Here is a 26,850-nt window from a genome sequence, read left to right as displayed (position 1 = left end):
TGCCTCCAGGAATCCCGGCTCGGCCCACTTTCCTCCTCCATCCTTTTCCCGTGCTTTCCTCAGCTGAGGCTCCAGACCCGCCCAGTCAGACAGATCATCAGGCCAACGTATCTCTTCTCCGGCGGGATTTGGAAAAGTCTTAGCACCAGTCTCCCTACCCTCTGCCACCGCCTCTTAGCTCTCCCATGACCCGGGAGCCCCGCGCACCCAACAACCCCGCCCCCTTAGCCAGACAGGAAACGGAAGTGACGAAGCCTGAAACTCCGCCCACACGCACTCGCAGTCCCCGGGAGGTGACGCGAGGCCCGGAAGGGGCGGGCACAAAGCTGGGGAGGGCGTGGGCTTGGCGGCCCATCCGAAAGTGGCCGTTTACTTGAGGCGGTTTCCTTAGTACCCCCGAGTGATTTGAGTCTGTGGTGAGCTGCGGGCGGACGCTGGGCCGGTGCTGTCGCAGCAGGAGTGGACCCCGGGGCCTCAGAAACAGGCTTTTATCTGGCCCGGGACTGCCACCCGTGCAGCGCTTCTCTCCATAGCCGAATACTGAGTATTTGGACTCTGCTTCAGGCCCAAGTTCCCCGCCCTTCCCCGCTCCGCTTTTCTCTCTGGCTGCTACTGTCACCGCCTCCCTTTCCTACCTCGCTGTGCCCTCCACTAGGCACAATCTTCGTTCTCTCAAATCGGTCCTTTTTTTCCTCTCTTCCCTATTCCTTCCAGAAAGCAATTTAAAAGTCTTTCCTTCCCTCTTTATTTCTTCTTACTTGTCTTTCTTTCTCTCCTCTTTTCTTTCCTTTTCTTCTTTGTTTTTTCACTCCCTGCCAGGTTTCTGCCTTCTCCAGGGCTTCTCTCCTTTTCAGGGGCCTGTGGTTCGTGTGTTAGGAAGTTGAGCTTTTAACGCAGTCTTTTGAAGATTTTAACCTTTTCCTTTCTCCTAACCAGGAGTCACAGATGCCAGGACGTATGGCCCCCCTCAAGAAGTCTCAGAAGGCCACAAGGTTGCCCCTGGCTTTAAACCCCCTGAAGAGCAAGGACGTGTTGGCAGTGCTGGCTGAGAGGAACCAGTCTGTAGTACCAGTTGGGGCGTGGGTAGAACATGCCTCCCCAGATAGTTCGGAAATCCCTGCATATGTGAGTGTCAGTTTGACCCCTCCTCTTCTTTTTATTAATTAGCGTTCTCTAATCCTTGGTGCTTAGATAAAGATGAACAGTCTGAGGATGCCATTTCTATTCCGTCATAAGTAGATATGTTTTTGCATTAAGATTATAGAACAGATATGTATTTGCCAAAGCTTGCCGCAGCTTCAGTTAGCATAAGCAAATATTTATTACTTACCTACTGTATGGACCGTAAATCTACATGGGATTGTATATCCAGTCATGCGTGGCTTAACTACAGGGATATGTTCTGAGAATGTGTCCTTAGGCAATTTTGTCTTTGTGGGAACATCACAGGGTGTGCTTACACAAAGCTAAATGGTATAGTCTGCTACTCACCTAGGCTATACAGTATAGCCAATGACTTCTAGACTACAAGCCTGTACAGCATGTTACTGTACTGAATACTATTGGTTCATAATACAGTGGTAAGTACTCAGGTATCCAAATATCTAAACATAGAAAAGGTACAGAAAAAATGCTGTGCTATAGTCTTATAGGACCACCGTTGTATATGCAGTCTGCTGTTGGTTGAAATGTCATTGTGCACTGCACAACTGTATAATATATATGTGTGTGTATATAGTCTTACTTCCCAAATTATTGCTTGCTCACTATACACAAGACATAAGCACTATCTACATCTTCCAGACACTGTACAATTTAGCAGGGATGACAGCTGGCAACACTTTAAGTAACATTAATTGGTAGCTTAAAGTTTATGATAAGTTTCATAATGGAGATTCAGGCAAAATGGAGTAAGAGAATAAAGGAGAAAAAGATTAATTCTAACAGGGATTCTGAGAAAGTCTTAACTATAAATTCCATGAGGACCTTTCTGTCTTTTTCATTTCTGTCCTGGCATAAAGTAGGTGTTCAGGAAGTATTTGTTGAATGAATGAGGAAATATAGTCTATGTTGGTCCTTAAAGAATAGAAATGCAGTAAGTACAGATGGTAAAGAAAAGCATATCATATGAAGGGAAACTTTTGCAAAGTTTATACCAATTAACACACAAGGGCAGTTTTGTAAGGTTTTTGATAGTCTTTCACCAAACTGTGCCCCTTATCTATTATTTGTTCATATTTTATTGTTGCACTTATTATGTTGTATTATAGTAGGTTGTTTGTATAATCTACTTTTCCTGATGGAGTATGAGCTCCTTGAGCATAGGGACAAATCTTATTTATCATCACATCCCCATTTTTATTTTAAATAAATACTGCCTAATAAACACAGGCACTGAGTACATATTTATGGAATGCACAAAATCTGTGAAGTATAGATTAAAAAGTAAAATCTGTGTAGTATAGTATCTGTATGTATAGATCAGGTGCTGAACATGGATAGGAAAGTATAAGGTATGTTCCCTCAGTGTACTTGATCTCAGAGGAGAAATGAGACATGTTTAAAGTAAGTGTTATAAGTGTAATCATGCGGTGTTTGTCTTTTTGTGAGTGGTTTATTTCACTTGGTATAATGTCATTAGGTTCATTCATGTAGCATGTAACAGAAATTCCTTTTTTTTAAAAGCTGAGTAATGTTCCATTGCATGTATATACCATTTTCACTACTTTTTTTTTTTTTTTTTTTTTTGCGACAACTTTTTTGCTCTGTGATTTTATTTTGTTCTTTGATGTTTTTCCTGGTATAAAACATAAAGGTTGTCTTATCATGCATATTGAATTTACCTCTGAGAAACCTAATTGAGTAAGTGAAGGATTTGTGGACATGAAAATTTAAAAAATATTTCTGCTAGGTTTTCAAACAATTCATTAGAAATAGAGCAAGTTTATAAGATAATTGGTAATCTTTGATAACGCGAGATATTTTATAAAGTATATGATATTGTCGGTCTTTCAAGCAATATGACATGAACCAAAATAAAAATAGAACCTTTTGACCTTTTAAAAAATAAAGTGTTGTGTATGTACATACATATTCATTGATTTATTCCTACCCTGCCTATTTTCAGAAAAGATTTTCAGAGTCTGAGTAGTATTTGATTAAGTTCGAAGAACGTGATCCTTAACCAAAGAAGAAAGATATGACTTTGGGTTGATATGATCCAGGAAAAAGTTTAATGAGTAATTTAGATAACCAGAGAAGAGAAGGAAATGATTCTCCTATGAAGGAGAATGAGTAGAGTAGGAAGTAAGTAAAGTGTGTTCAGGATTCTAAGGATAGATTAGATTGATTGGAGTGGAAGGTTTAGTAGGGGAATGGAGGTTGACAGGATTATAGAAAATAAGGGTGGTAGGGTACCAGAAGAAATTTTGGAGAAGCGATTGACTTTACTCATTGTTTAACATTTACAGATGAATTTCATGATCAAACAGTATTTTGATTAGACTGATTGCTTTAAAGTTTTTAAAGATTAAGGAGAGATTAGATCCTGGGGGGACAAATTAGGGTATAATTATAACAATTTAGGCATGAAGTATAGCATCAAAAATTCTTTAGTGGTAAGGAATGGAAAGGAAAACCTTGAAAAAGGAGTGGATAAAATGGGAATGAAAAGGGATGAATGCAAGAAACATTCCAGAAGAATCAGTAAGATTTGGTACAAAGGTATTTAAGTTATTAACACCTCTTTTTAATTGCTCAAATTATGACATCTCTAATATCAGTAGTATCAAAATGTCTAATATTTGACACTATCAGGCTTTTTCTTTTTGTGTGGTAAAAGGGGTAGAATCTTATGTTCCTACACATTAACTAAAAGTGTTCAAGTCTTGGTACGTGTATAAACATGTCTCCTTTTCCTTGTTTAAAAATTTCTCATCAGTGCTAAACAAAAGGAGTTTGATCAAGCATCTAATAGAAATCTTTATTGCTTTAGCATATCTTGTATGTGAATCTACCCTTATTAACAGATGTAGCTCCATCACCTCAGAATACATGCTGAATAGTTACTTCTAAAGCTTGGTTATCCTGAGATCATGTCTATTCTAAAGAGTAACTCCTAGTCATTTTTCTCCCCAAAATTTCAAGGGGCCACCAGGATTTCTAAAAATGCCATAGCTTCAGACCCCCACCCCAGTTAAATTAGCATCAAAAGATACTGCTGTCCTATCATTGTGTGTGACTATTGCATTACTTTATAACTTGTTCTTGTTATCTTTTGCTGTATAACAAACCTCTCCAGAACTTAATGGCATAAACCAAATATTGTGTGTCAGGAATTTGAGCAGGGTCCAGTGGGGATGGCTTGTCTCTGCTCCGCAGTGTCTGGCTTAAATAGCTGGACATGACTGGGACAGCTTGCTGGGTTCTGGCTGTTGGTTGGATTCCTTGGTTCTTCATGTGGCACCTGCTGGGCTGTAATATGGAAGATGGCTTTCTCACTCATATATCTGACAATTGGGCTATAATGACTTGAATGGCTAGGGGCTGGCTGGATATCTTTCTGTTTCCACATGGCCTTTCTATTTGGCTAACTTGGGCTTCTTCACAGCACAGTAGTCTCAGAGTAGTCAGAATTCTTTTATGGTACTGGGTTCCCCCACAGTGAGTACTCCAAGAGCCCCAGGTAGAGGTTGCTTTAGGACCTTGCTTGGGAAGTCACAGAGCCAACACTTCTGCCTCGTTCAGTTGGATGTATAGAGCCAGATCAAGTTCATTGTGAGGGAGGATTACAGTAGAGCACAGATACCAGGAAGCTTAATTAACGTTGAGGAGACGAGGAGAGATCATTTTTAGAGACTAAACGCTACATAATCTAAGCATCAATTCCATCCTATGTGAATTATCCAAAATGTGTTCTTTGTTGTGAGAAACACTTCATTCTATATTACCCCCTTGGGAGTCCATAGGATGCAAAAAGGCTGTAAGTTAGTTGTGCAATCAAAGCAATATTTAACTTTGTTTAACCTAGTATTTCCCAAATTTATTTAACTCTGGGAAACCACAGAACAAGTGTTCTCAGGTTCTGATTACCTTGCACAGTGGTGTTTGCTAGGGAAAATATGTTTCATGTTTCTGAAATCTGGTACACTCATCTTTGGTTTACAGTTGAGATTCACTATCTTTAATTGATCATGCACTTCAGTGAGATGTTTGATCATTTTAGCGTGAGGATAAAAGGAACAGACAGAGAAAATGGAAGTAAAAGAAAGAGACTGAATGACTTAAACATGACTGGGCCTTGAGTTAATCTGGGTCAGTTATTCAGGCTTTATTACGTATATCTATCCTTTGGAATTATTTTACCTAAGTTTTTTTGATATTTGTATTGTATATTCCACTCCTGTGGTTCATACTCTTGTAGAATAGTTTATGGGATAGATTTCTTGGAAAATTTAATTTAAACTTAAACTTATAATCATTTGATTTTGAGAATTTAATGACAATCTGTGAAATAATCTGAGACACCCTTTAGAATTAGAAATTGGAAGCACTGTGTTACAAGGAATAGATAGGAGGTATGATGATGATTTTATTTAATTTGAAAATTCCTTATGAAGGAAAGACATAGTCAAGAGAAAAGTGGTACAGAATAGAACACAAGGGTTGGAGTCAGAGAAACTTCGGGCTCTGCTACTACACATCTGTACGATCTTGGGCTACTACTAAAGATTACTTAATCTTTCTGAACCCCAGTTTTCTCATCTGTAATATAGGGATAAGAATACCTACTACAAAAGGTAGTTTTGAGGATCAAGTGATATAATGTAGATAAAGTACTTGTCACATAATAGATCCTTAATAATGATAACTGCTATTGTTAGGATGACTGTGACTGTTATTCAAAGCACTTAGAGGAGGTGAATGCAGATCAGGGACTCAAATGGGATAAAATGTTCCAAATAGTTTAGAATATGTTTTGGAATTGAGCAATTATATCAGTATTCATGGAATGCTTTAACAGTCAAGGCTCTGTACTGTATGCTGAAGGGGAACAAAGGAAAATTAAATACATTTCTTGCTCTCAAAGAATTCATAATCAAGCAGGGGAGTCAAGAAGTACTGTGCTCAGTTAACGTTAGTAAAATGAGAGGTGCCATAGCATAAGAGAGATCAGAGGAAGAAGGTGTTGTGGAAGGTACTGAGGGGTAGGTATTAATGGTCTTGAAGACTGAGTAGTCTTTTATTAGGTGGAGATGAGAGGAATGGCATGCAAGGTTAAAAATGGAGCATAATTTGATTATGAAGATATTTTACAATGGGATATATTTGATGAGTGGTGAGCAATCTGGTGTGTGTGGACTGTTCACTCATTTTAGAATATGTGTAACATAAGATTGGCTTGATTAGTTTGTTAAGAATTAATGAAGACATCTTTAGTTTCAGTTCAATAAAAAATTAAAATTTGATTTGAGTACTCACGAATTCCAGTTTTTAGTTTGTGATTTGGTTTAAGTTCTTGGTACTCACTAGCTTTGTCTAGATTATCAGCTCTGAACTCCTGTGATTTTCTTATTCTTATGGGAATTTTTGATTATAGAAATGAACTATTTTTTTCAGGATCGTATCCTGACTGCTTTGTATTTCTAATAGTGCTAACGGGCAAAACTGCTGACATTTAAATTCATTTTTTTATCTTTCATCTTTAAAGACTTCAGCATATATGGTTGAAGAAAAACTAAAAGAACAGTTAAGGAAAAAACAAGAAGCTTTGAAACATTTTCAGAGACAAGTCAAACACCGAGTAAATCAACGAATTAGGCTAAGAAAAAAGCAACAGCTTCAGAAGTCTTATGAAGCAGTAAGTTCAAAAGTGAACCTCACTAAGTAAAGATTGAGTGGAAAGTATGTGTTACGGGATAAACTGTTAGGCAGTAAAAGTCACTTTCTTTTGATTCCATGATTTGTATAATCTGATTTATTAGTTAGGGCAGTAGATTTTTATATAGAGAAATAGTGTTTTATTTCTGCATTGTTCTGACTCACTTTGTTGCTTTCACCAAATACTGTAGTTAAAAACAATGTCAGAATTTCAGATTCAGACTTGAGTTTGAATTCTGGCTTTGCCACTTAGTAGCTATTTGGCCTTGTGCTAATTACTTAACTTCTCTGATTGTAGTTTCTTCATCTATAAAATGGGGATATGATGCTTACACAGAACTGTGTGAGAATTAGATGAGATAACCTAAATTATTAGCACATAGTAGGTGCCTGGTAAATGATAGTTTCTCTGCCAGCTAAAGCCTATCCTCTGACCCCCACCCCTGGCTTAAAATCTTTTGTGTGCTAGAGGCATTATTTGATTATACTAAATTGAAGTGGAATCTCACTGTCCCCCTTTCTTCCTATGTGTAGGCAGAAAAAGAAGGCTATATAGCCATGCAATCTCCAGATCCAGCACACTTAACTCCTAAAAGGACAAGTGTTTTTGCAAACAATTTGAATGGCGCTATTGGAATTTCTAGGTTACCCCCTTCCCAGATGCTTGGGGATGAAATAGAAGATAGAGAGAATCAGAATGAATTATTCCAACAACAAGCCCAGGCTGTAAGTACATACTCATTTTTTTTTTTATGTCTATAATATTTTCCCCCATCCCCCAAACCAAAAATATGACATCTAGGATATGAAGTGGGGATTAGGAATTATCACATACAATTTCACTTTTATCATGTGACTTTTTTACCTTTGTAAAGTGGGGAATAATGGGATAATGCTCATTTTTTATGTATATATTTTAATTTACATTTATTTATTTTTGTTAAGACCCTTTAGAATCACCTAAAGAAATGTGCGAAAGTATTAGAATTCAAAACTTGCTAGAAAGAGCTTTAAGTCAAAGAACATAGATTTTCCCAGTTACACTGAGATTATGTTCTGGGTAAGTTACTATCGGTTTCTAGCATACAGACAGAAGTGATTCTTAGATTTGTTGCAAAGAGGTTCAGTACATATATGGGGTATTTCATTTATTTTTTATCTTTGTCTCTTTTTTATTTCTGTTTTTTAATCTGATTATCACAATAAATGGATCTATAGTTATAGGTCAAGTAATAATATACTAAACACTTAACATATCCAGCGTTTTTGGAAAAATGAAAATTTTACTTAGTGACTCATTTTATATGCCTGCTGTTTAAAAATTAACCACTATGAATAGACTCATCCACTCAAATCAATTGACTCCATCCAGTCAGCCCTCTCCTTAGTGTACCTGAGGTTTTGTCCAGTTGATATCCTATTTTTCAACTCTGCTTTGGGAATTGTTCTTCATGTTATCATTTAAAGGCAAATTCTTAGGGATTGTGAGAGGAAGAGAGAAAATGTGGAAAATGATGAGTATGTAAAAATAAAAACTGTGTTACTGCCTAAGTTAACAAGCTTAGTCTCCATAATCTGATCTATTACCATAAACGGGGAAAGCTTTAGAAGCACATGTTATCATGTTGAAATACTTAAAAAATTTTTAATTTTTTTTGTGTGTGTAAAACTGTGACTTTTTCTCGACATTGTTCATTTTATAGTAGTCATTTTTGTAATCATTGTTGTTTTCTTTTTTAAGATTACGAACAGTTTGTTTAGCAAATGTTTATTGAGCCAGGCACTGCATAAAGTACAAGGAATAGAACATTGACCAAAACATACACAGTCATTATCTTCATGGTGTTTGCAGCTGTAAATCCCATTGTAATGAGGATTTTACTTCATCTGTATAATACATGAATAGAACTCATCAGTCAGCAGATTTTTAGTATACTGTGTTTGTTAAGCATTATAAGAATGCTAATGAAATGTGAAATAGGACCCTCCATGGGTTTATATTTCTAGGTAGAGATACAAAGCTAATAGACCCCAGTCTATTAGATAATAATACAGAGACATTTGCTGTATTTGGCAATAAAGATTGTGCTCTGAGAGTTCAGAAAATTTAAAATTCCAAGGAAATAAGGGAAGAATTCATGGAAGAGATGGAGTTGAACTGTACATTTTGAATTGAATTGGTAAATTCAAGAGAATTTTTGAGATAGGGACAGTTAAAAGTTAAACAGTTAAAAATTAGAATCTACAATGAGCTTAGTATTAGTATATTTGGGAATAGAGCCTTTCGAATTCATAGTTTATAAAGGAGCATACAGAAAATGAGGTTAGATAGGTAGGAGGAAATCAGATGATGAAAAGGCTTAAATATAATAAAATTTCAAAAAGTTTTTATACCCTGTTTTTTTTTGTTTTTTTTTTTGTTTGTTTGTTTGTTTGTTTTTTTCATCTTCTTCTTGAAATAAGATGAACTACTAAAGAATGTTCAGTGACTTAAACAACTACTTGGGGCCTGTAAACTTTTGCTTATACAGCTCCATGACAGTAGATGCTTTTTAATCTTACCATGTCTGTTGCAGTTCTTATCCACTAGATGTCACTATGACTAGACAATGAGACTGTTCAAGCACTAACTCCCTTAGTTTATCTAGAACTCGTTGAATAAATGGTGAACATAATTCACTTTCTGAATGTTAGTGGACTTTTCAGTTTTCTTGTGTTTTGGAGCTGTAGAAACACACTCTTGGAGTTGGAAGGGTTTTAAAAGTTCATCTGTAATATTGAAATATTTAAAGATGAAATGATTTGGCGTCTGGAATATACTTTAAAGTAATATGAGAATGAGGTAAAAAGTAGGGAGTATGGATAAAGCAAGACTGGCCAGGAGTCGATCATTTTAAAGTTGGGTAATATGTCCATGGATATTATAGTATTCTGTCTACTTCTGAATATGTATGGTTTTCCATATGTTTGAATTTATTTAAACTTTTAATTAAATGTTAAAAAAATATATATTATCTGGTCCAGCCCTTCTCTTTCTAAGGAATTCTTTTTATACCATTTCTAATATATATATGTGTGTGTATATATATATAGCCATCTAATTTCTGCTAGAACACTTCTGCTGTTGGATAACTTACTGCTTTTTCAGACTGTTCATTTCGTTCTTAGAAGACTTGAAAATTTTACAGCTATTTCTTCAATATATTGAGTGAAAATCTTTCTCTCTATAACTTTTACCCATTGGTTTTAGTCTTGCCCTCTCAATAAAGAGTAAAATACCATCTGAGAGCACTTCATGTGTTTGATTATAGTTATTATTTTTTTTTTTTTAGGTTTGTACATTCCTAATGCCTTGGTTGATTTCTTTGGAATGCTATTTAGTTTTTCTATATTCTTAAATATGACCCCCAAAACTGAACACAGTACTGTATTTCAAATGTGATTCGGCCAGGATCCGTCTTATTTTATACTCACACATCATCCTCTACATAATAATGCTTAGTATTACCTACTTGCTTGAAGATCAGATTAGATTAGGTACCCAAAGTTAGGAACTAGAATTGTAGAACTGGAAGAAATTTTGAGTGGTCACATAAAATAGAACCAGCCCTTTCTCTTTGTTAAGACTGATATTTATTTTTAAGGATGAGGTTTCTATGGTGTCTCTTGATAACTGCATTTTGGTGGGGAATTGAAGAACATCTGATCATTGTTTTATTCTCACCACTTAAAAACGTTTTATCTATCTATAGACTATGTAGTTCACCACTGTTTCTTTTCTAGCATGGTTTATTCTGGTTCTTTATTTGTTTCTCACTGAATCATTTACTATCTTGTTTGTATTTTTATTCTCTCTTTACAATGCTGGTTCTCCAGCTTTTTAAAACCCTAGAAATGATTACTTTTTGTAGTAAAGTTTTTTTTTTTTTTTAAAGTTTATCTATTTATTAATATTATTGTTTTACATTCTAAGATGTTGTGGAGCAGTTGGAGGGGAGGGGGAGAGGGAAAGGGGGAAGAAAATAGGGTGGGAGAATGAGGAAGGAGGGGAGGTGTGGTTGAAGCCTGTGGCACCCCCCTCATTCCTGCAGAGGAGACCAGGGGGCTGTGGCTGAAGCCCTTGGCCCCCCACCACCCTGGTTCAGAAGCCTAGGGTATTTCTGGCAGCAGCTCAGTGGTCGTTGCTGGGCTGGTTGCGGGTGTTGGGGGGAGCATGGCTGAGGCCCCCCACCACCCTGGCTCAGGAGTCTGGGGCGCTTCCTGAGGTAGCTTGGTGGTTGTTGCTGGGAAGGTTGTGGGTGTTGGGGGGACAAGGTCGAGGCCCCCCAGTAAAGGTTTAAGTCAGATGAAATAACCTGCTAAATTCTCTGTAATCTACCATTGAAAAAACTAGTGTTTCAGTTAGGTACTTTGGCTGCAAGATCAGGCTGATGCAAGCAAGGGGAAAGTTTGCTTCAAGAATACACATGGGGTAATAAAGACAGAATCAGAATCTCACACAAATCCAATCTCCCTTAAGGAGTCTGCAATTGGAGAGTTTTTCTGGATCTGAGGTAGCTCCATGGACCCCAAGAGCATGGGATCTTTCATCTTCACATTAGTATTTATTTAATCATTAAGGTGATTGATTCAGTTGCTCTCATAGGTTAACCAACCTTTCCCATTTGCCCAAGATTGAGGGGTTTTCCAGGACATGGAACTTTCAGTGCTAAAACTGGGACAGTTCCAGGCGACTGGTATAGTTGGCCAGCTTGTCTCTCAACATTTGTGCTTCTCTCTTATTTACTTATTTTTCTACTACTAACTGGTATTCTCTTCATCACAGCTTTATAACTTTGGCATACTTGAGGTTCTTTTAGTCTCTTTTCTCCAGTTTAGCACTTTTTAGGTTCAGGTCCTGTCCTGACTTTTCTCTGAGTATTTCCTAATTCATTATCTGAAATAAGAAATCTTTATTGGCCCAGTTTGCCTTTTTTGCCTTAGGTCTAGGTTACTGGCCATCCTATAGATTGGTAGCTATAGTGATAAAAGAAAGCTATTGCAACAGATGCATTGCATTGGAGTTCACGGACTGTTAGAAGGGACTCACGTGAGTTAAGTTTAACCATATAATATTTTGTGGCCATTGAAAAATCTAACACATTTAAAAATGAGTGTGATATCATTTGCAAATAAACTACATTGTTCTTGAATAGAATTAATCTTTGAGTTGATTTTTATGTCACATGCAGTTTAAACTGGTGTTTAGCTAGTTGAAGTCATGTTTGACTGATGTAAAGTGGTTATAACACACAGTTTAAATTGGTTTTAGGCCTCCACGGCAATAGAGTAGGTAAAATTCTATAAGTGTTAGATCTCATCTGTAGTCTTTCCATGACGTATGTGGTGTTAACTAATTGTTTCGTTTTGTTTCATTTATACAGTTATATATAAGTTTTCATCTTTCTAATCCCCAACTGGCTAAAAAATTGCATGAACAAATTAAAAAGAACTGAAGAAAGTATGAACAGTGCACAGTGTCATAGTAGATATCGTTATTTGTCAAATTGTATTCTACATATTTGCTTGATGTTTTAAAATTTGTTTTAATATATAATCATTGTTTGCTTTAGATTTTAAGATTTACATCCCAAAATTTGTTTATATAGTTCAGTTTTTGTTTCAGCAGACAAAAGTCCCTTTGCTAATTGTTAAAATCATGTTTCTGCATGTAAAATAGGCTGGTTTTTTGTATGCAGAAGACATAGCATCAAGACCTATATTTATTTGATATACTGCTAAACAACCCTTGTTCCAATCAGTTAAGGCAAGGGAGGAGGCTGCCAAAGGCTGCCCCTTTGTTAGGGCTTGTGGGCATGGCAGTTTTCCACTGTAATTGGTTTCTGGTACATCTAGGATATAGTCTCTAGTAGTTAGTGCAAGCGAAGTTTTGTTGGTGATGGTTTTTCTACTGGAAGGAAGAAAATCTAGGCCAGTGTCTTCTAGGATATTCCTGAGGTCTGATATATGTGCATATATATTTATATATACAATATGAGAACCCAGAATGCATATACATGCTCATGTTGTTCATGGAGAGGTAGCTTTTTGAGTGAAATTGTCAAGGAATCTTTTTTTTTCCTTATTTACACGTTCAGTTTTATTAAAATTATATATGCACATAGTTTAAACAAGTAAATAGTTGTGTATAATATTTGTAATTAAAAAAACAGAAGTACTTTGCCCATTTCCTCATTTTCCCCTCCTCAAAAGGAACTATTTGAAATTTTTTAGTTTTGTCTTTTTGTATTAACATTCATCTTTCTGTTTACAGTGCTCCTTCTTGATTTTTAAAAAAAATTTAGGCATTTGTATTGATGTTCCACTAGGAAGGATGAGAATTTAGCCCTCTTTCTATCCCCTGCTTCTGCTGTACGTGTACCCTTCCTACCTCTCACCCTCTCTTTATTGATAGGTATACTGTAATTTTGCTTAGATCGATATTCAGCATTTACGTTCTTATGACTAGGTAAACAGCTGAGCTAGGTAGTAAGCTATGATTACTTTTCCTTCTATGTGTGACTTTTTGTTTTATCTGGAATTGGAATTATAGTCACCCTTCAGTGTCCTTGAGGTAGTGGTTCCAGAAGCCCTGAGGATACCAAAATCCACGGATGCTCAAGTCCCTGATATAAAATGGCACAGTATTTGCATATAATCTATGCACAACCTCCCTTATTCTTTTAGTCATCTGTAGATTACTTACAAAACTGAATAGAATGTAAGTTCTATATAAACAGTTGTTATACTGCATTGTTCTTTGTTTGTATTATATTTTTTATTGTGTTACAATTTTTATTATTTTTTTAGGAATATTTTTGATCCTCGGTTGGTTGATAGAATTTTTTTTTTTAATGAAATGCTTCACGAATTTGTGTATCATCCTTGCATAGGAGCCATGCTAATCTTCTCTGTATCGTTCCAGTTTTAGTATATGTGTTGTCAAAGTGAACACGTAATGTGATAGAATTAATTTTGGGGGTGGCTGGCTGGTAGGGGGATCTGAACCTGTGACCTTATCATTATAAGACTGCGCTCTAACCAACTGAGATAACAGGCCAGCCCCTGTCCTCAGTTGGTTGAATCTGTGAATACAGACCCCATGGATAGGGAGGGCCAACTGTATATTAATTTTTCATTTGCTAGGTTTTCTATGTAATTATGAGTAATTCATCTCCATCAGGGAATCTTAAGTCTTGGTCAGAGATTTAGTGCTAGTCTTTGTTAATAACAATTAATAGCTGTAAAAGAATGAATAGGGAGTGTGTCTAAGTTTCTAGTATAGAAGAGATTTTTGGTCAAATTTTGTGTTTTGACTACACATAAATATGTATGTACACATACAAATGTATATGTATACTGCACACACAAACTTACACATATATGCAATGATCACAGTTATCTTTCATTAAGAGATATGTGCATAAGTACCTGTTCATTGTAATTTTACATAGTTTTATTTGTAATATTCCCTATTTTCTATGTTTTTGTTTTATGCTTGTTAACATTAACTTTGGTCTTTGTATTAGTTTCTGGTGGCTGCTGTAACAAATTACCTCAAGCTTAATGGCTTAAAACAACAGAAATTTTCTCTCTCAGTTCTAGAGGCCAGAGTCCAAAATCAGTTTCACTGTACCAAAATCAAAGTGTTAGCAGCACCGCACTCCCTCCACAGATTGTAGGTGAAAATTTGTTCCTTGACATTTCTAGCTTTTGATGTCTGCTGGCATTCCTTTGCTTGTGGCTGCATGACAGCAATCTCTGCTTGCATTTTTACATCACCTTCTCTTCTTCTGTATGTTGAATCTCCCTCTACCTCTCTGTTACAAGGATACTTGTGATGGCATTTTGGGCCCATCTAGATAATGCGGGATTATCTCATTTTAACACCGTTAATCATATCTGCAAAGGCCCTTTTTTCTTATAAAGTAACTTTTACAGGTTCGAGGGATTAGGACCCGGTGTCTCTGAGTGGCTGGTTATTCAGTCTCTTACAGTCCTCACAGCAAGTCATTGAAAGGTCTTTTCCAGGGTTGAAGTTTGGTGAAGAGTCATGGTTACAACAGAGAAATAGAACAAACATAATGCATATTCCCACTGCTAGGAGAAATAGAACTGCTTAATAAATTATAATCAAGCTGACTCAGAAGTTTGGACTTGATGGGAAATTAAGATTCTGAACTACTGTTTCAAACTTGTTACAGTGGGGATTTTGAATCCTTGGTCACATAGTGCAGGGCATTAACGTCTACCATACTTGATAATAAAAGTAGGGATATTTATGGCTCTGTATTTTTTTTTTTATAATTTCATCTGTACATATATCTCTTTTCATATTGTGAATTACTCTATCTTGACCCCGTTAGCTTCTCTGCAGCTACCTAAACCTGTAAGTCTTCCTACTAGTAGAACTAAGAGTAATATGTTTGAAGCTGTTTTCTCTGGCTAGAGGTGTAGACCTCTGAAAGCAAGAACAGAGCAGAGGTGATATAGTATAAGAAAACTGGACTGGTAATGAGAGAGAGTCTTTTTATCCCTAGCTCATTATTCATAAAAATCATAAAATATTTGTTACTTACATCTAAAAGTCATGGTCATCATTTCCCTTCAAGGGAGAATTGACATTATTAAACTTTCAATGAATGCATTAGAAGTGCTCTTGGCTTTGTCGTAATTTCACCATGTAGTATGGGGATATGCTTTTTCTCCACATAATGCAGGTCTTAAAAAAATGGTACATAGTTAATTTCTTTCTTTTCCCTAATGGGACCTTCTTTGCAGATTTTGAGATACAAAATAGGCCGTGCTTCTCTGCAAAAGAAATCAAAATAGGTGCATTCTGAAAATTACTAGATAGAGATAAGGAATGAACAAATCAGCATTTTAAAAAATTTATTTATTTATTTATTTGGTGGCTGGTGGTATGAGGATCCAAGCCCTTGACCTTGGCGTTGTCAGCACCACAGTCTAACCAAGTGAACTAACCAGCCAGTCCAATGTATTTAGTATTAATAGTCACTTATCAGCCATTTCTTAGAATATTTGAAAAAAATTGGTTTTATTGAAATGTTTGAGTTTGTGTTCTAATTTAATATAGGAATGATTCTTGGAGTAGGGGAGATCAGAGTAAAGACTGTAAATAGCTGTAGTTTTCAAATGTTGGGGGTAGAGAAGGGATTCATAAAAATAAGGAAAAAAAAGCGTTTTAGGGGAACTAGAAATCGAGTCTTCCAGCAAGGAGTGATAAAAGCAATTAGGCATGTAAGGACTAGTTGAAGAAATAACTTCTTATTGAAAGGATGGATAGAAGGTAATTTCTAAGTGTAATTCAGACTTTGAGTTGTGATATTTTTGTTGTACATACCTAATATAAAGCATACATTATTAAAAAAAGAAATGATTTGGGGGCTTCCAGTCAACATGGCAGAATAGACGATTCCGAGCATCACTCTCTCCCATAAATCAACCAATTTACAACTAGTAAAAAGCAGCAACAGCCAAGAGGGGGTCACTAGAGATCTGGGGAAGAGGAGCAGAGACCTATGGAATTCATGAAGGCAGGAGAAGCCACAATGAGAGAAAGAAAGGATTGCTTCTACCATTTCGAATCCTGGCTGCTTCAAGGCTGGAGCTGGTGAGTGCATGGAGCAAGAGCTGGCAAAAGCTGCAGCTGTGCCCTTCAGATGAAGTTGCTTGGAGGTGGCAGGGGAGAAGAGGGCCTTGGTGGCCCTCAGATTGTCAAGACCACTAACAGGGCCCCTGTGGACTCATATCGGAGCGAGGAGTCACAACAACTGAAAAAAGGAGCCACTCAGAGGCTGATGAGTCATTGCAAAGGACCAGCACACAGCCCGTCCCGTGGGAAGTATTTGGAGTGTAGGTGGTGGGAGAGATGGGCCACCAGGGGAACATTGGGGCACAGCAAGGACAGCTGATCTGTCCCCCAATCAGCACAGGACCACTCTGTGTAGACTGGTCAGGAATAGAGAACTGCAGGGGGAGCAGTTTGCTTCAAAGACTCAGGTCCAGACCAGAGTTTCTACACAATCCAGGTGTTCTGGACCTCTTGAGACCTGGAAGTACATACAAAGTCAACCATTAAAACCTGAGCTGCACAAAAAGCCTTACCCAGGGAATCAGCAGCAAAGCAGCAGTTTAGCTCAACCACAGGGCTTAAGTGCTGGTCCCCACAGGAAGTTCCTCCATTTTAGAAGTAAGCAAAGGACAGCAAGTTAGTTCCGGTGCAGAGTTTAAGTAGTGGAAACACTGAATAATCCAACACAGAACTGAAAGAAAAAACAAAATACCCACAGGCCAGAGAAAGAGTTTGACATTAACTGGTAAAGGTCTCACTTCACCAAAGAACACCTATAAATCCTAGAAGGACCAGAAGCCTCCTGGGCCCCCAAGCCAGGGAGGAAAGAGGGCCCAAAACCTCACTATGCCCCCTGACACCCAAAACAAGCCCACTGACGACCACGGAGCTGCTGCAGGAACTGCCCTGGGCCCCTGAACCAGAATGGTAGGGGGCCTCAGGCCTCAGCCATGCCCCCCTGACACCTGGACCCAGCCCAGTGACCACCACCAAGCCCCCACATGAAGTAACCCGGGCTCCTGAGCCAGGCAGTGGAGGGCTAAAGGCCTTGGCCATGCCGCCCCCCAACACCCTCACCCAGTCCAGTGACCACCACCAAGCTGCCACAGGAAGTGCCCCAGGCTCCCGAGCCGGGCTGGTGGGGGGACCAAGGGCTTCAGCCACACCCACCCCCCGACATCTGCAACCAGCCCAGTGATGACTGTTTATCTGCTGCTGGAAGCCCCCCTGGTATACCAAGCCAGGGCAGTGGGGGGCTGAAGGCTCCAGCCACACCCCCCAACATCAGCATTCAGCTGGTGGCAATGACTGAGCCACCACTGGAAGCCCCCTAGTCTCCCTGCAGGAATGAGGGGGGTACCACGGCCTCAACCACACACCCCCCTTCTCCCACCCTATTTCCTTCCCACTTTCCCTCCTCCTCCCACCCAACTGCTCCACAACAACATCTTAGAATGTAAAAGCAGATGGAGCTGGGGATCAACCCCTCCTGCAACCAGGCATGCTGCCACTGCCACAGGGCCCACCTGGGGTCCTGAGGTATGGAATTGTGGACTGACCAACAGCCAGGCAAGGAGCATGCCAAAAACACCACTTCTATGTGGGTGGCCCACCAGGCACGGAGCACACCAAAAACACCACTTCTATGCAGGTGGCCCACCACAGCCACCACAATAGCCATGGCTGCTGCCAAAGTGGCTAGACACCACAACCACTGTGCAGATGGCCCACCAGCCACTCGACTACATTGACACAAGGAGAGTCACTAGGAGAGACCAAAGAAAAGAAGAGGATGTCTCTCTCCACAAAGCCCATTCCAGAGTGACAGAAGAAGCATCTACTCTACAATAATAGTGGGAGACCTGAATACACCTCTCTCAGCACTGGACAGATCATCTAGGCAACAAATCAACAGAGTAACCTTTACTCTTTCAGAAGGAGAGAAGAAATCTAGGGTTATCAGAGGTGGGAGGGGGGAGGGAGAGGAGGTTGGGGAGACATTGGATAAGAGCATAAAGAATAAGTACGATTTGTAATATGCTTATAATATTAATTTGATCAACATGTCAATGTTGAACCTCCAAAATGTGTATAACCAATTATGATTCAATAGAAAAAGAGATAACCAGAAGAAGAAATTAATAAATAAATTGTGGGATAGTCATGCAATTGAATATTATACAGCAAAGAAAATGAACTAATGCAAACAACCTACGAACACAACGTACAGGAATATAATGTTGGATTTGTGTCTTTTCTCTGAATCTGTTTTCTTGTTCATGATGTTTATTTATAGATCATGTGTGTCTTCCCACCCAAACAGAATGTAAAATTGCAAGAGCATTAGAAAAAAAAAAAAAGATTTGTATAACAGCACTTAAATCAAGTTATGAATTGCAGTCTTTAAGAATAATGGCAATAATGTTGTAAAATGCTATCAGCAGATCAAAGCCTCTTTTGCAGGTAATCCTCTTGTGTTAGGTCTGGCATTTTTTAATAATAGGGACCTGTTTTCTTGTTGGAACACTTAGTGCATTTGGTATTATAACTTTAACCTGTTTTTGTTTGCTTTTTTCCCCTTTTCCCTAGCAGCTTAGTCAAACCATGAAACAGGCACGTCACCGACTGGCATCCTTTAAAACTGTGAGTAAAAAAAAGGCATCAGTGTTTCCAGATGGTAGAAGGAAAAGCTTTCCTACCCAAGAGGTAAATGAATTTCTAATATACTGTTTTTAAAAATACAGATAAAAATACAGATAAAGATTTATTTACATCTCAGCATAATTTAAAACTGTAAAATAATTGGAAATAACCTTAAATATCCAATAGTAGGGAACACTTGAATAAATTATGATATATCCATATACAGCCATTCTAAAAAACATTGTGTTTCAAAGGATATCAGAAGACAAGGGAAAGTGTCTGTGACTTAAGGTTAAGTGAAAAAAGTTGGATACAAAATTATATACAATATCATCTCAAAAAAACCTTCTGTCAGTAAATATTTATGGAATGTTTATGATTGCTGGGCATTGTTCTAAAAACAGGACTTACAGTGGTGAAAAGATAGGCAAAGATCCCTCAAGGATCTTCTTTGCTAGTAGAGAAGCATATAATAAAAAAGCAAATAAATATAGAATATAATATCAAGTGATAAGTACAATGAGTAAAATACAATATAATACCAAGTGATAAGTGCAATGAGTAAAATAACGCAAAATAAAGAGATGGGGGAGAATGCTATGTGCATAAATAAAAGCCTAGATAGAAATGGCACAAGAGGTTAATATTGATTATTTCTGGGTAGTATTATTAAAGATGATTTTTATTTTCTTCTCTTTTTTTATTTTTAAAATTTTCCACAGAGTATGTATTTTCTTTCTAATAAGGAAAAAACTGTTATTATTTTTTAGAAAGAAAGAAGTTCTTTTGATTCAGAACATAAGATTAAAGTGAATAATTGGAATCTACATGTGGAGCTATACTTAAATGGATGTTTAAACTTGTAAAATGATGTTTTGGTACCTATTTATTTCAGAGTTCACAAATTTGGATGCTAAATTTATGTGTTTTTCTGCATTTACCTAATTTTGGCATTAATTTCAAGTTTTGATAAGCAGCATCTTGTAAAATAGACCTTTAGTAATCTTTTTTACTTTAATTTTTTTGCCATCATTAGCTCTTATTTAATTTTTTCCTACTTTTACTTCCTAACTGGTGTATTCTTTTACTTTTTCTTGAATTATGTATATACTTAATTTTTAATTTTTTTCCTTAAGCTTCTCAATACAACCAACAAAAACATTTTTCTCTTATGTGTTTGTCATTGGTTGAATACTAAACTATAATCTCTCCTTCTTCAGTGATAATTAAGACATTTATAGTTAAATTTAGAAAACAGGTGGTCATGGGTTGTGTTCACATGGCAACCAATCCTAGATGCATTTGGTATGGTTGCCTTTTCCAAGCATTGCCTTGTTGCAGCTCTTGAGATAGAGTTTCTTTTGTACCTAAATTCTCAGAGGCTTGGTTTCTTGACAGTTTTCCTACCTACCATGGATTTGGCAGTACTGTAGTTTGGGTTATTAAAATGACTCCAGGGTACTATTAGAATGAGATGATTCTAAAGAATCATAATAAACCGGAAAAGAAAAGGATTATCAGATCCTAGAGACTGCTATTTTATATTGTTCGGAGCATGCTCAGACCTTTCAATTGGTGTTTTTCCAGAAAGAATACTATTCACAGGTCTGACTGAAATAATTATCCAGTAGAAGGGAGGATTAAGTTGGAGATAACATCCTCGTATAAACCAGTTTTATACGTCAGAGATGCCATTTAAGCATAATTCATTATTGTTATGATGATAATGGTGAATTCAGGCTGGCTGCTTCCTTCCAAAGAATGCACATGTGTTTTTCAGGTAAAATATCAGAAACAGATCTACTCCATATAACTGGGAATGATCTAAGAAATTAATGAATTTTTTTTTACTACTTATATCAAGTATTCTCCTCAAATCTAAACAGTTTTTTACTTTCTCAATTGTGTGAAGTGGGAATCTGCCAACCAGAAAGAACAATCTGTAACCCAATTAAGCCCTGGTTTCAGTTCCTTGTTAGACTTTAGTGATATTAGAATCTGGTTGTTATTGTTGTTCCTGATTTGAATATACAAATAGAACTTTCTTGCCCTCTGTCAGGTCACCAATATTAAAATCATGAGTCTTCTGAAATTGTTACTGGATAAAATAGGGGCAAGATGTCATTTATAAAGTTAATATAGTCTCCTACCAGTCTATTTCATTCCATATGTTTGACATGTGGGTGATTTGTTTGTATGTTTGAAGTAGAACTCACTATTTTTTTCCTTTATTCTATATTAAAGCTATAATTCTAGATCTCTCACAAAAACTCAACTTAGTGTATCATGAGGATATTGCTTTCCCTAAATCATTTACATTTGTATTGATTTCTTTTTACCAGAAAGCACTTTCCAGGAAACCAGCATCCATCAGGATAGGTATAGGTAGGGACAAGAGGAGAGTTCCCCCTTAAGGTCCATCAAGGTCTTTTAACTACTGTATATTACCAGAACTTTATAGAAAATCAGGTAGGAAAATGTAAAGAGTAGAGGGGACAAACAATGGCTTGTTAGAACTATCCACAGCTAATTAAGGATAGGATTAAGTGTTAAGATTATAATGTCCAGTATCAGTTTTTTCTCAGCCAACTTTATTGAGATATAATTCATATAAGCATGCAATTCACACATTTAGAGTGTATAATTCAGTGGTTTTTGGTATATTGTAGGGTTGTGCTGTTGTCACCACAATCTAATTTAAAGCATTTTCTTTACCCATAAAAGAAACTCCATTCCTGTTAACTGTTGCTCCCCATTTTCTCCCTGCCCTTACCCCCAGCCCTAAGCAACCACTGATGTATTTTTTTGTCTTTATAGGTTTGCCCATTCTGAACATTTTATATAAATGGAATCATGTGATATATGGTCTTTCGTGACTGGGTTATTTTACTAAAGTTCATCGAAAGTTTTCAAAGTTCATTCACATTGTAGCATGTATCAATACATCATTCCTTTTATTGCTGAGTAGTATTCCATTGTATGGCTGTACTACGTTTGGTTTATCCATTCAGTGGTTAGTGGACATTTGTATTGTTTCTACTTCTTGGCTTTTATGAATAATTGTGCTATGTGCACTTGTGTATGTGTCATTGTATTGACATTCATTTCTGTTGGGTAGATACGTAGGAGTGGAATTGCTGGGTCATATAGCAACTCTGTTTTTAACATTTTGAGTAACCACAAAACTATTTTCCACCAGCAATATATGAGGGTTTCAATTTCTCCATATTCTCTCCAACACTTGTTATTGTCTACCTTTTTGATTATTGCTGTCCTAGTGGATGTGAAGTGGTATCTCACTATACTTTTGATTTGCATTTTCCAGATAATTAATGATGTTATGATGTTCAGTATCTTTTTATGTGCTTATTGCCCATTTGTATACCTCTTACAGAGAAAATGTCTATTCAAATGCTTTCTCCATATTTAATTGGGTTATTTGTCTTTTTATTATCAAGTTGTAAGTGTTCTTTTTATATTCTGGGTACAAGTTCTTATCAGATAATTGATTTGGAAATATTTTCTCCCATTCTGTGGATTGTCATTTCACTTTATTAATGGTATCATTTGCAGCACAAAATTTTTAATTTTGATGTAGTCCAGTTTATTTTTATTTTTGTTGCTTGTGCTTTTGGTATAGTTTCTTTTCTTTCTTTTTTTTTTTTGTCTTTTTGTGACCGGCCATACCACGCTCAGCCAGTGAGCGCACCGGCCATCCTCATATAGGATCCAAACCTGCAGCCGGAGCACTGCTGCGCTCCCAGCGCTGCACTCTCCCAAGTGCGCCACGGGGTCGGCCCTGGTATAGTTTCTACTAATGATTGCTTAACCCAAGATCACGAAGTTTTACTCCTATTTCTTCTTCTAAGAATTTTATAGTGTTAGGTCTTTTAGGTGTGTGATTCATTTTGATTTAAGTTTCATGTATGGTTTGAAGAGGTGGTCCAGCTTCATTCATTTGCATGTGGATACCCTGTTGTCCCAGTGCAATTTGTGGAAAAGATAATTCTTTCCTCATTGAATTGTCATGGCACCCTTGTTGAAAATCAATCGACTGTCTCTAAATATAAGGGTTTATTTCTGAATTCTCAATTCTAGTCCATTGATCTGTATGTCTGTTCTTGTGCCAGTAGCACATTGTCTTGGTTAGTATAGCTTTGTGGTTGGTTTTGAAATTGGGAAGAATGAGACTTTCAGCTTTGTTCTTCTTTTTCAAGAATGTTTTTCTATTATGGGTCCCTTGCATTTCCATATAAGTTTTATGATTAGCTTGTTAATTTCTGGAAAGAAAAAAAAAAGCCAACTGACATTTTGGTAGAGATTCTTAAATCTAAAGATCAATTTGGGAAATATTGCCATCTTAACAATGTTATCTCCTGATACATAAACATGGGGTGTTTTTCCATTTATTTAGATTTTCTTTAATTTCTTTCAACAATATTTTACAATTTTCAGTTTACAGTCTTGGACCATAAACATTTTATTATGTTTGACTGTGCTGACCTACTAACATTATATTAGCAGTGTCCTGAACCCTAGGATTTTGTTGCAATCACATTGTTTCTACCTGTAATAGCTACATTTTAAAAATTTTTTAAATTTTGTTTGTTTTTTCTTTAGGACCCTGACTGTGAGGAATCTTCATCTGTTATGACAGATGAGAAAGGGAGAGATTTGTTATGGGGGGAACAGCAGGATCTCCTTTCTGAAGACAAAGACAAACCTTTCAGCAGAGTTCAGGTAAAGCAGTAAGAGAAAGTAAACTAATTGTGATTTGGACTAGGGTCTGCCAATACTGTTGTACTAGTTTGGGATTGTAGGTTTAGGTTCTGTTAAGTTGGGCAAAGACCATAATTTCACATTTTATTCTAGTAATTAGTTAAACAATCATATCATTTTAAGATTAATTTAGGAATTGTGTGGAAAACCTAGAGGGTTGCTGCTACCTGACATTCTATATATGTTCACTTTTAGAAAGTAAAATTTAAAAACCCATTATTTGTTGTGATGGAAGAAGAAGGACAAAAGCAGTTACATCTTAGGGGCCTTCAGGATATTCTGCCAGAAGCCCGGAATTATCTTCCAGAAGCCCGAGGTGATCTGAAAATCCAGGGTGATTTGACAGGAATCCAGAGTGTTGAGCTGGAAGCTCACAGTGTTGAGTCGAATAGCAAGGCTGTTGAGCCAGAAGACCAGGCTGTTGAGCCAGAAGACCAGGCTGTTGAGCCAGAAGACCAGGCTGTTGAGCCAGAAGACCAGGCTGTTGAGCCAGAAGGCCAGGCTGTTAAGACAGAAACTCAGGGTATTATGCTGAAATCCCAGAATACTGAGCTAGAAAATGGGAATATTGTGGTAGAAGCCCAGGATTTTCTACTCCAAAACCAGATTTTTCTACCCAAAAACCTGTGTGTTCTCCCCAAAGACCAGAATATTTTACCTAGATGTCAGGACCAGGATTTTGTCTCTAAAGACCAAGATTTTCTACCCAGAGACCAGCATCTTTTCCCCAAAGACCAGAATATTCTACCCAACTATCAGGACCAGGAATGTTTCTCTGAAGACCAGGATTTTCTACGCAGAGATCAGCGTGTTTTCCCCAAAGACCGGAATATTGTGCCTAAGTGTCAGGAACAGAATTTTCTCCCTAAAGACTGGGATTTTCTCCTCAGAGACCAGCATGTTCTCCCCAAAGGCCAGAATATTGTACCCAAATGTCAGGACCAGGATTTTCTACCTAAAGACCAAGACTTTCTACCCAGAGACCAGTGTGTTTTCCCCAAAGACCAGAATATTCTACACAAATATCAGGATCAGGATTTTCTCTCTAAAGACCAGGAGCTTCTACCTAGAGACCTGTATGTTCTCCCAAAAAACCAGAATATTCTACCTAAATGTCAGGACCAGGACTTTCTACCTAAAGACCAGGATTTTCTACCCAGAGACCAGAATATTCTACCAAAATGTCAGGACCAGGATTTCCTATGCAAAGATCAGGTAAAATAGAGTGTAAAGGAGATAAAAACAAGAAGAAATAAGCTACTTAGGGTTTGAAGTGGGATTTCTAAGGACTATATTATAGCTGATTTGGAGATCCATAGATGGAAAAAAATAGTTTATTGGTTGATTTCTCAAAACTACAGGGTTCTTACTAAGTGTTAAAGTACTATTAGCAGCATATTGCCCCTATATGGACAATTTATTTTTTTAAAAAAATCTTCTTCATTAGGAAAAATATTTATGGCAGCCAGCATCTGCTTTGACAGCTAAAAGATGGAAAGAGGAGTGGCCCACAAGTACCCAACAGTATCTTTCATGCAGGTTTCAAGACCAGCCCTCTACCAGAGATCAGTTAGACCAAAAGGAAGAAGAAAGGGATCAATAGGAAGTAAATTACTTAGGGTTGTGGTTGGGCTTTTGTGGAATAGGGTGTAGATTTTTGTTTTATCACGTAAGATACCCAATTATACTCTGATCTCAGTTAATGCCAGAGTTCTCACTAAAGTCTAAGTCTTAGTTAAACTGTCATTTTTAACTGAACAATTGATATTTTGTGTTTGTTCTTTTTTAGAAAACAGATTTGAAGCAGCCAGCATTAATTTTGATAGGTAGGAGAAAATGAGAGGCGTTTCCTCCAGATGTTCCTCAGGATCATCTATGCAGGCATTTCCAAGCCTCCATCAAGGGCAAGGTAGAACAGAAAAAAGACAGAGATTAGCAGGGAGTGAATTGCTTAGAGTTTAGTTTGTAGCTTGCAAAGATTGTTCTCAGCTGAACTTCAGACCTGATGAAAAGTATGGTTTTCTGTTATATTCCATAATATTTCACATTACCCTGAGTTAAATAAATTACCTCAAGGCTCACAATAAAGCCTAGAATATTATTGCTATTATATTCTTCTGCTGGATAATTTATAGTTTGTGTTTCTCTTTTTTAGAAAGTACATTTTAAAGAGCCACACTGTGATATGACAGATGAGGAAGGAAGAGAAGGCTTTTCTCCGGCTGGTTATCAGTATCTACCTCCTAAACCCCAGAACCAGAACTTCATCAGAGATCAGGTAGAGCAGAATAAAAAAGAGATAAAGAAATAGGAAATAAAGTAAATGGGTTTTATAAATTCTTAGTAACTTCTAATCTGAAACAGAATCAGGGACTATGGAGCCAACTTAAGAATATAGTATCTTTTATTTCTTCCCACATTAGTCCTAATAGTTCCAATAAGAACAGAAGCCCTGCTTCAGGAAGGATGGGCACAGAGTGTTAAACCCTAAACAATTCAGTTCCTGCTGGTCTCTCTCCTCTTTTTTTCTGTTCTACCTTGCACCTAATAGTATGAAAGACCTTAGTCTAGTTACCTGGGCTAGTGACCCTGGTCTATCGATCAAATCAGTTCCGTCATTCAGAAGGCCAACATCACATTTACATCTTATTCCAGAATCAGTTACACTATTTTAATTTACCAAGATTATTCTTCAATTCTTGCTGAAGCCCACAGTATTATCATAAGCATACTGCCCCTACATGAACAAGGTAGGTAGAAGTAGCGGATCCTAAATTAAGATTTGGGAGTTTGTCAGACTGTTTTGCCCATGGTTTGGAATTAAGAATTGAAGTTTATAGAGTTGGGATCTCGCTCATATAAAAATGTATCAGAATATTTTTACTTGGTACCATTTCCCTGTAGTTCTCACTGAA

The 26,850-nt window shown here is 37.2% G+C and overlaps 1 protein-coding gene and 1 non-coding gene across 2 annotated transcripts in view; one reads left to right on the top strand and one right to left on the bottom strand.

Annotated features, from left to right (window-relative positions):
* Positions 1-330: 330 nt before the first annotated feature.
* The window catches only part of CCDC15 (coiled-coil domain containing 15), an 89,151-nt gene continuing 62,631 nt past the window's right edge, over positions 331-26,850 (top strand). The window contains exons 1-8 of the mRNA XM_063094490.1: positions 331-416; positions 937-1,125; positions 6,710-6,859; positions 7,414-7,605; positions 19,106-19,219; positions 23,777-23,896; positions 24,131-25,150; positions 26,091-26,213. Coding sequence (XP_062950560.1) covers positions 946-1,125; positions 6,710-6,859; positions 7,414-7,605; positions 19,106-19,219; positions 23,777-23,896; positions 24,131-25,150; positions 26,091-26,213 — 1,899 coding nt within the window. The 5' untranslated portion in view covers positions 331-416; positions 937-945. The remainder of the gene's footprint in view (positions 417-936; positions 1,126-6,709; positions 6,860-7,413; positions 7,606-19,105; positions 19,220-23,776; positions 23,897-24,130; positions 25,151-26,090; positions 26,214-26,850) is intronic.
* Positions 13,767-13,873, bottom strand: LOC134377413 (U6 spliceosomal RNA). The gene has a single exon (XR_010023461.1). It is a non-coding gene; the product is annotated as a U6 spliceosomal RNA (small nuclear RNA).

The sequence above is a fragment of the Cynocephalus volans genome, chromosome 4 (genome assembly GCF_027409185.1).
Source record: "Cynocephalus volans isolate mCynVol1 chromosome 4, mCynVol1.pri, whole genome shotgun sequence".
In the NCBI taxonomy this organism is placed as follows: domain Eukaryota; kingdom Metazoa; phylum Chordata; class Mammalia; order Dermoptera; family Cynocephalidae; genus Cynocephalus; species Cynocephalus volans.
The sequence above is the reverse complement of the archived record's forward strand: the minus strand, read 5'-3'. Positions and strand labels throughout refer to the sequence as shown.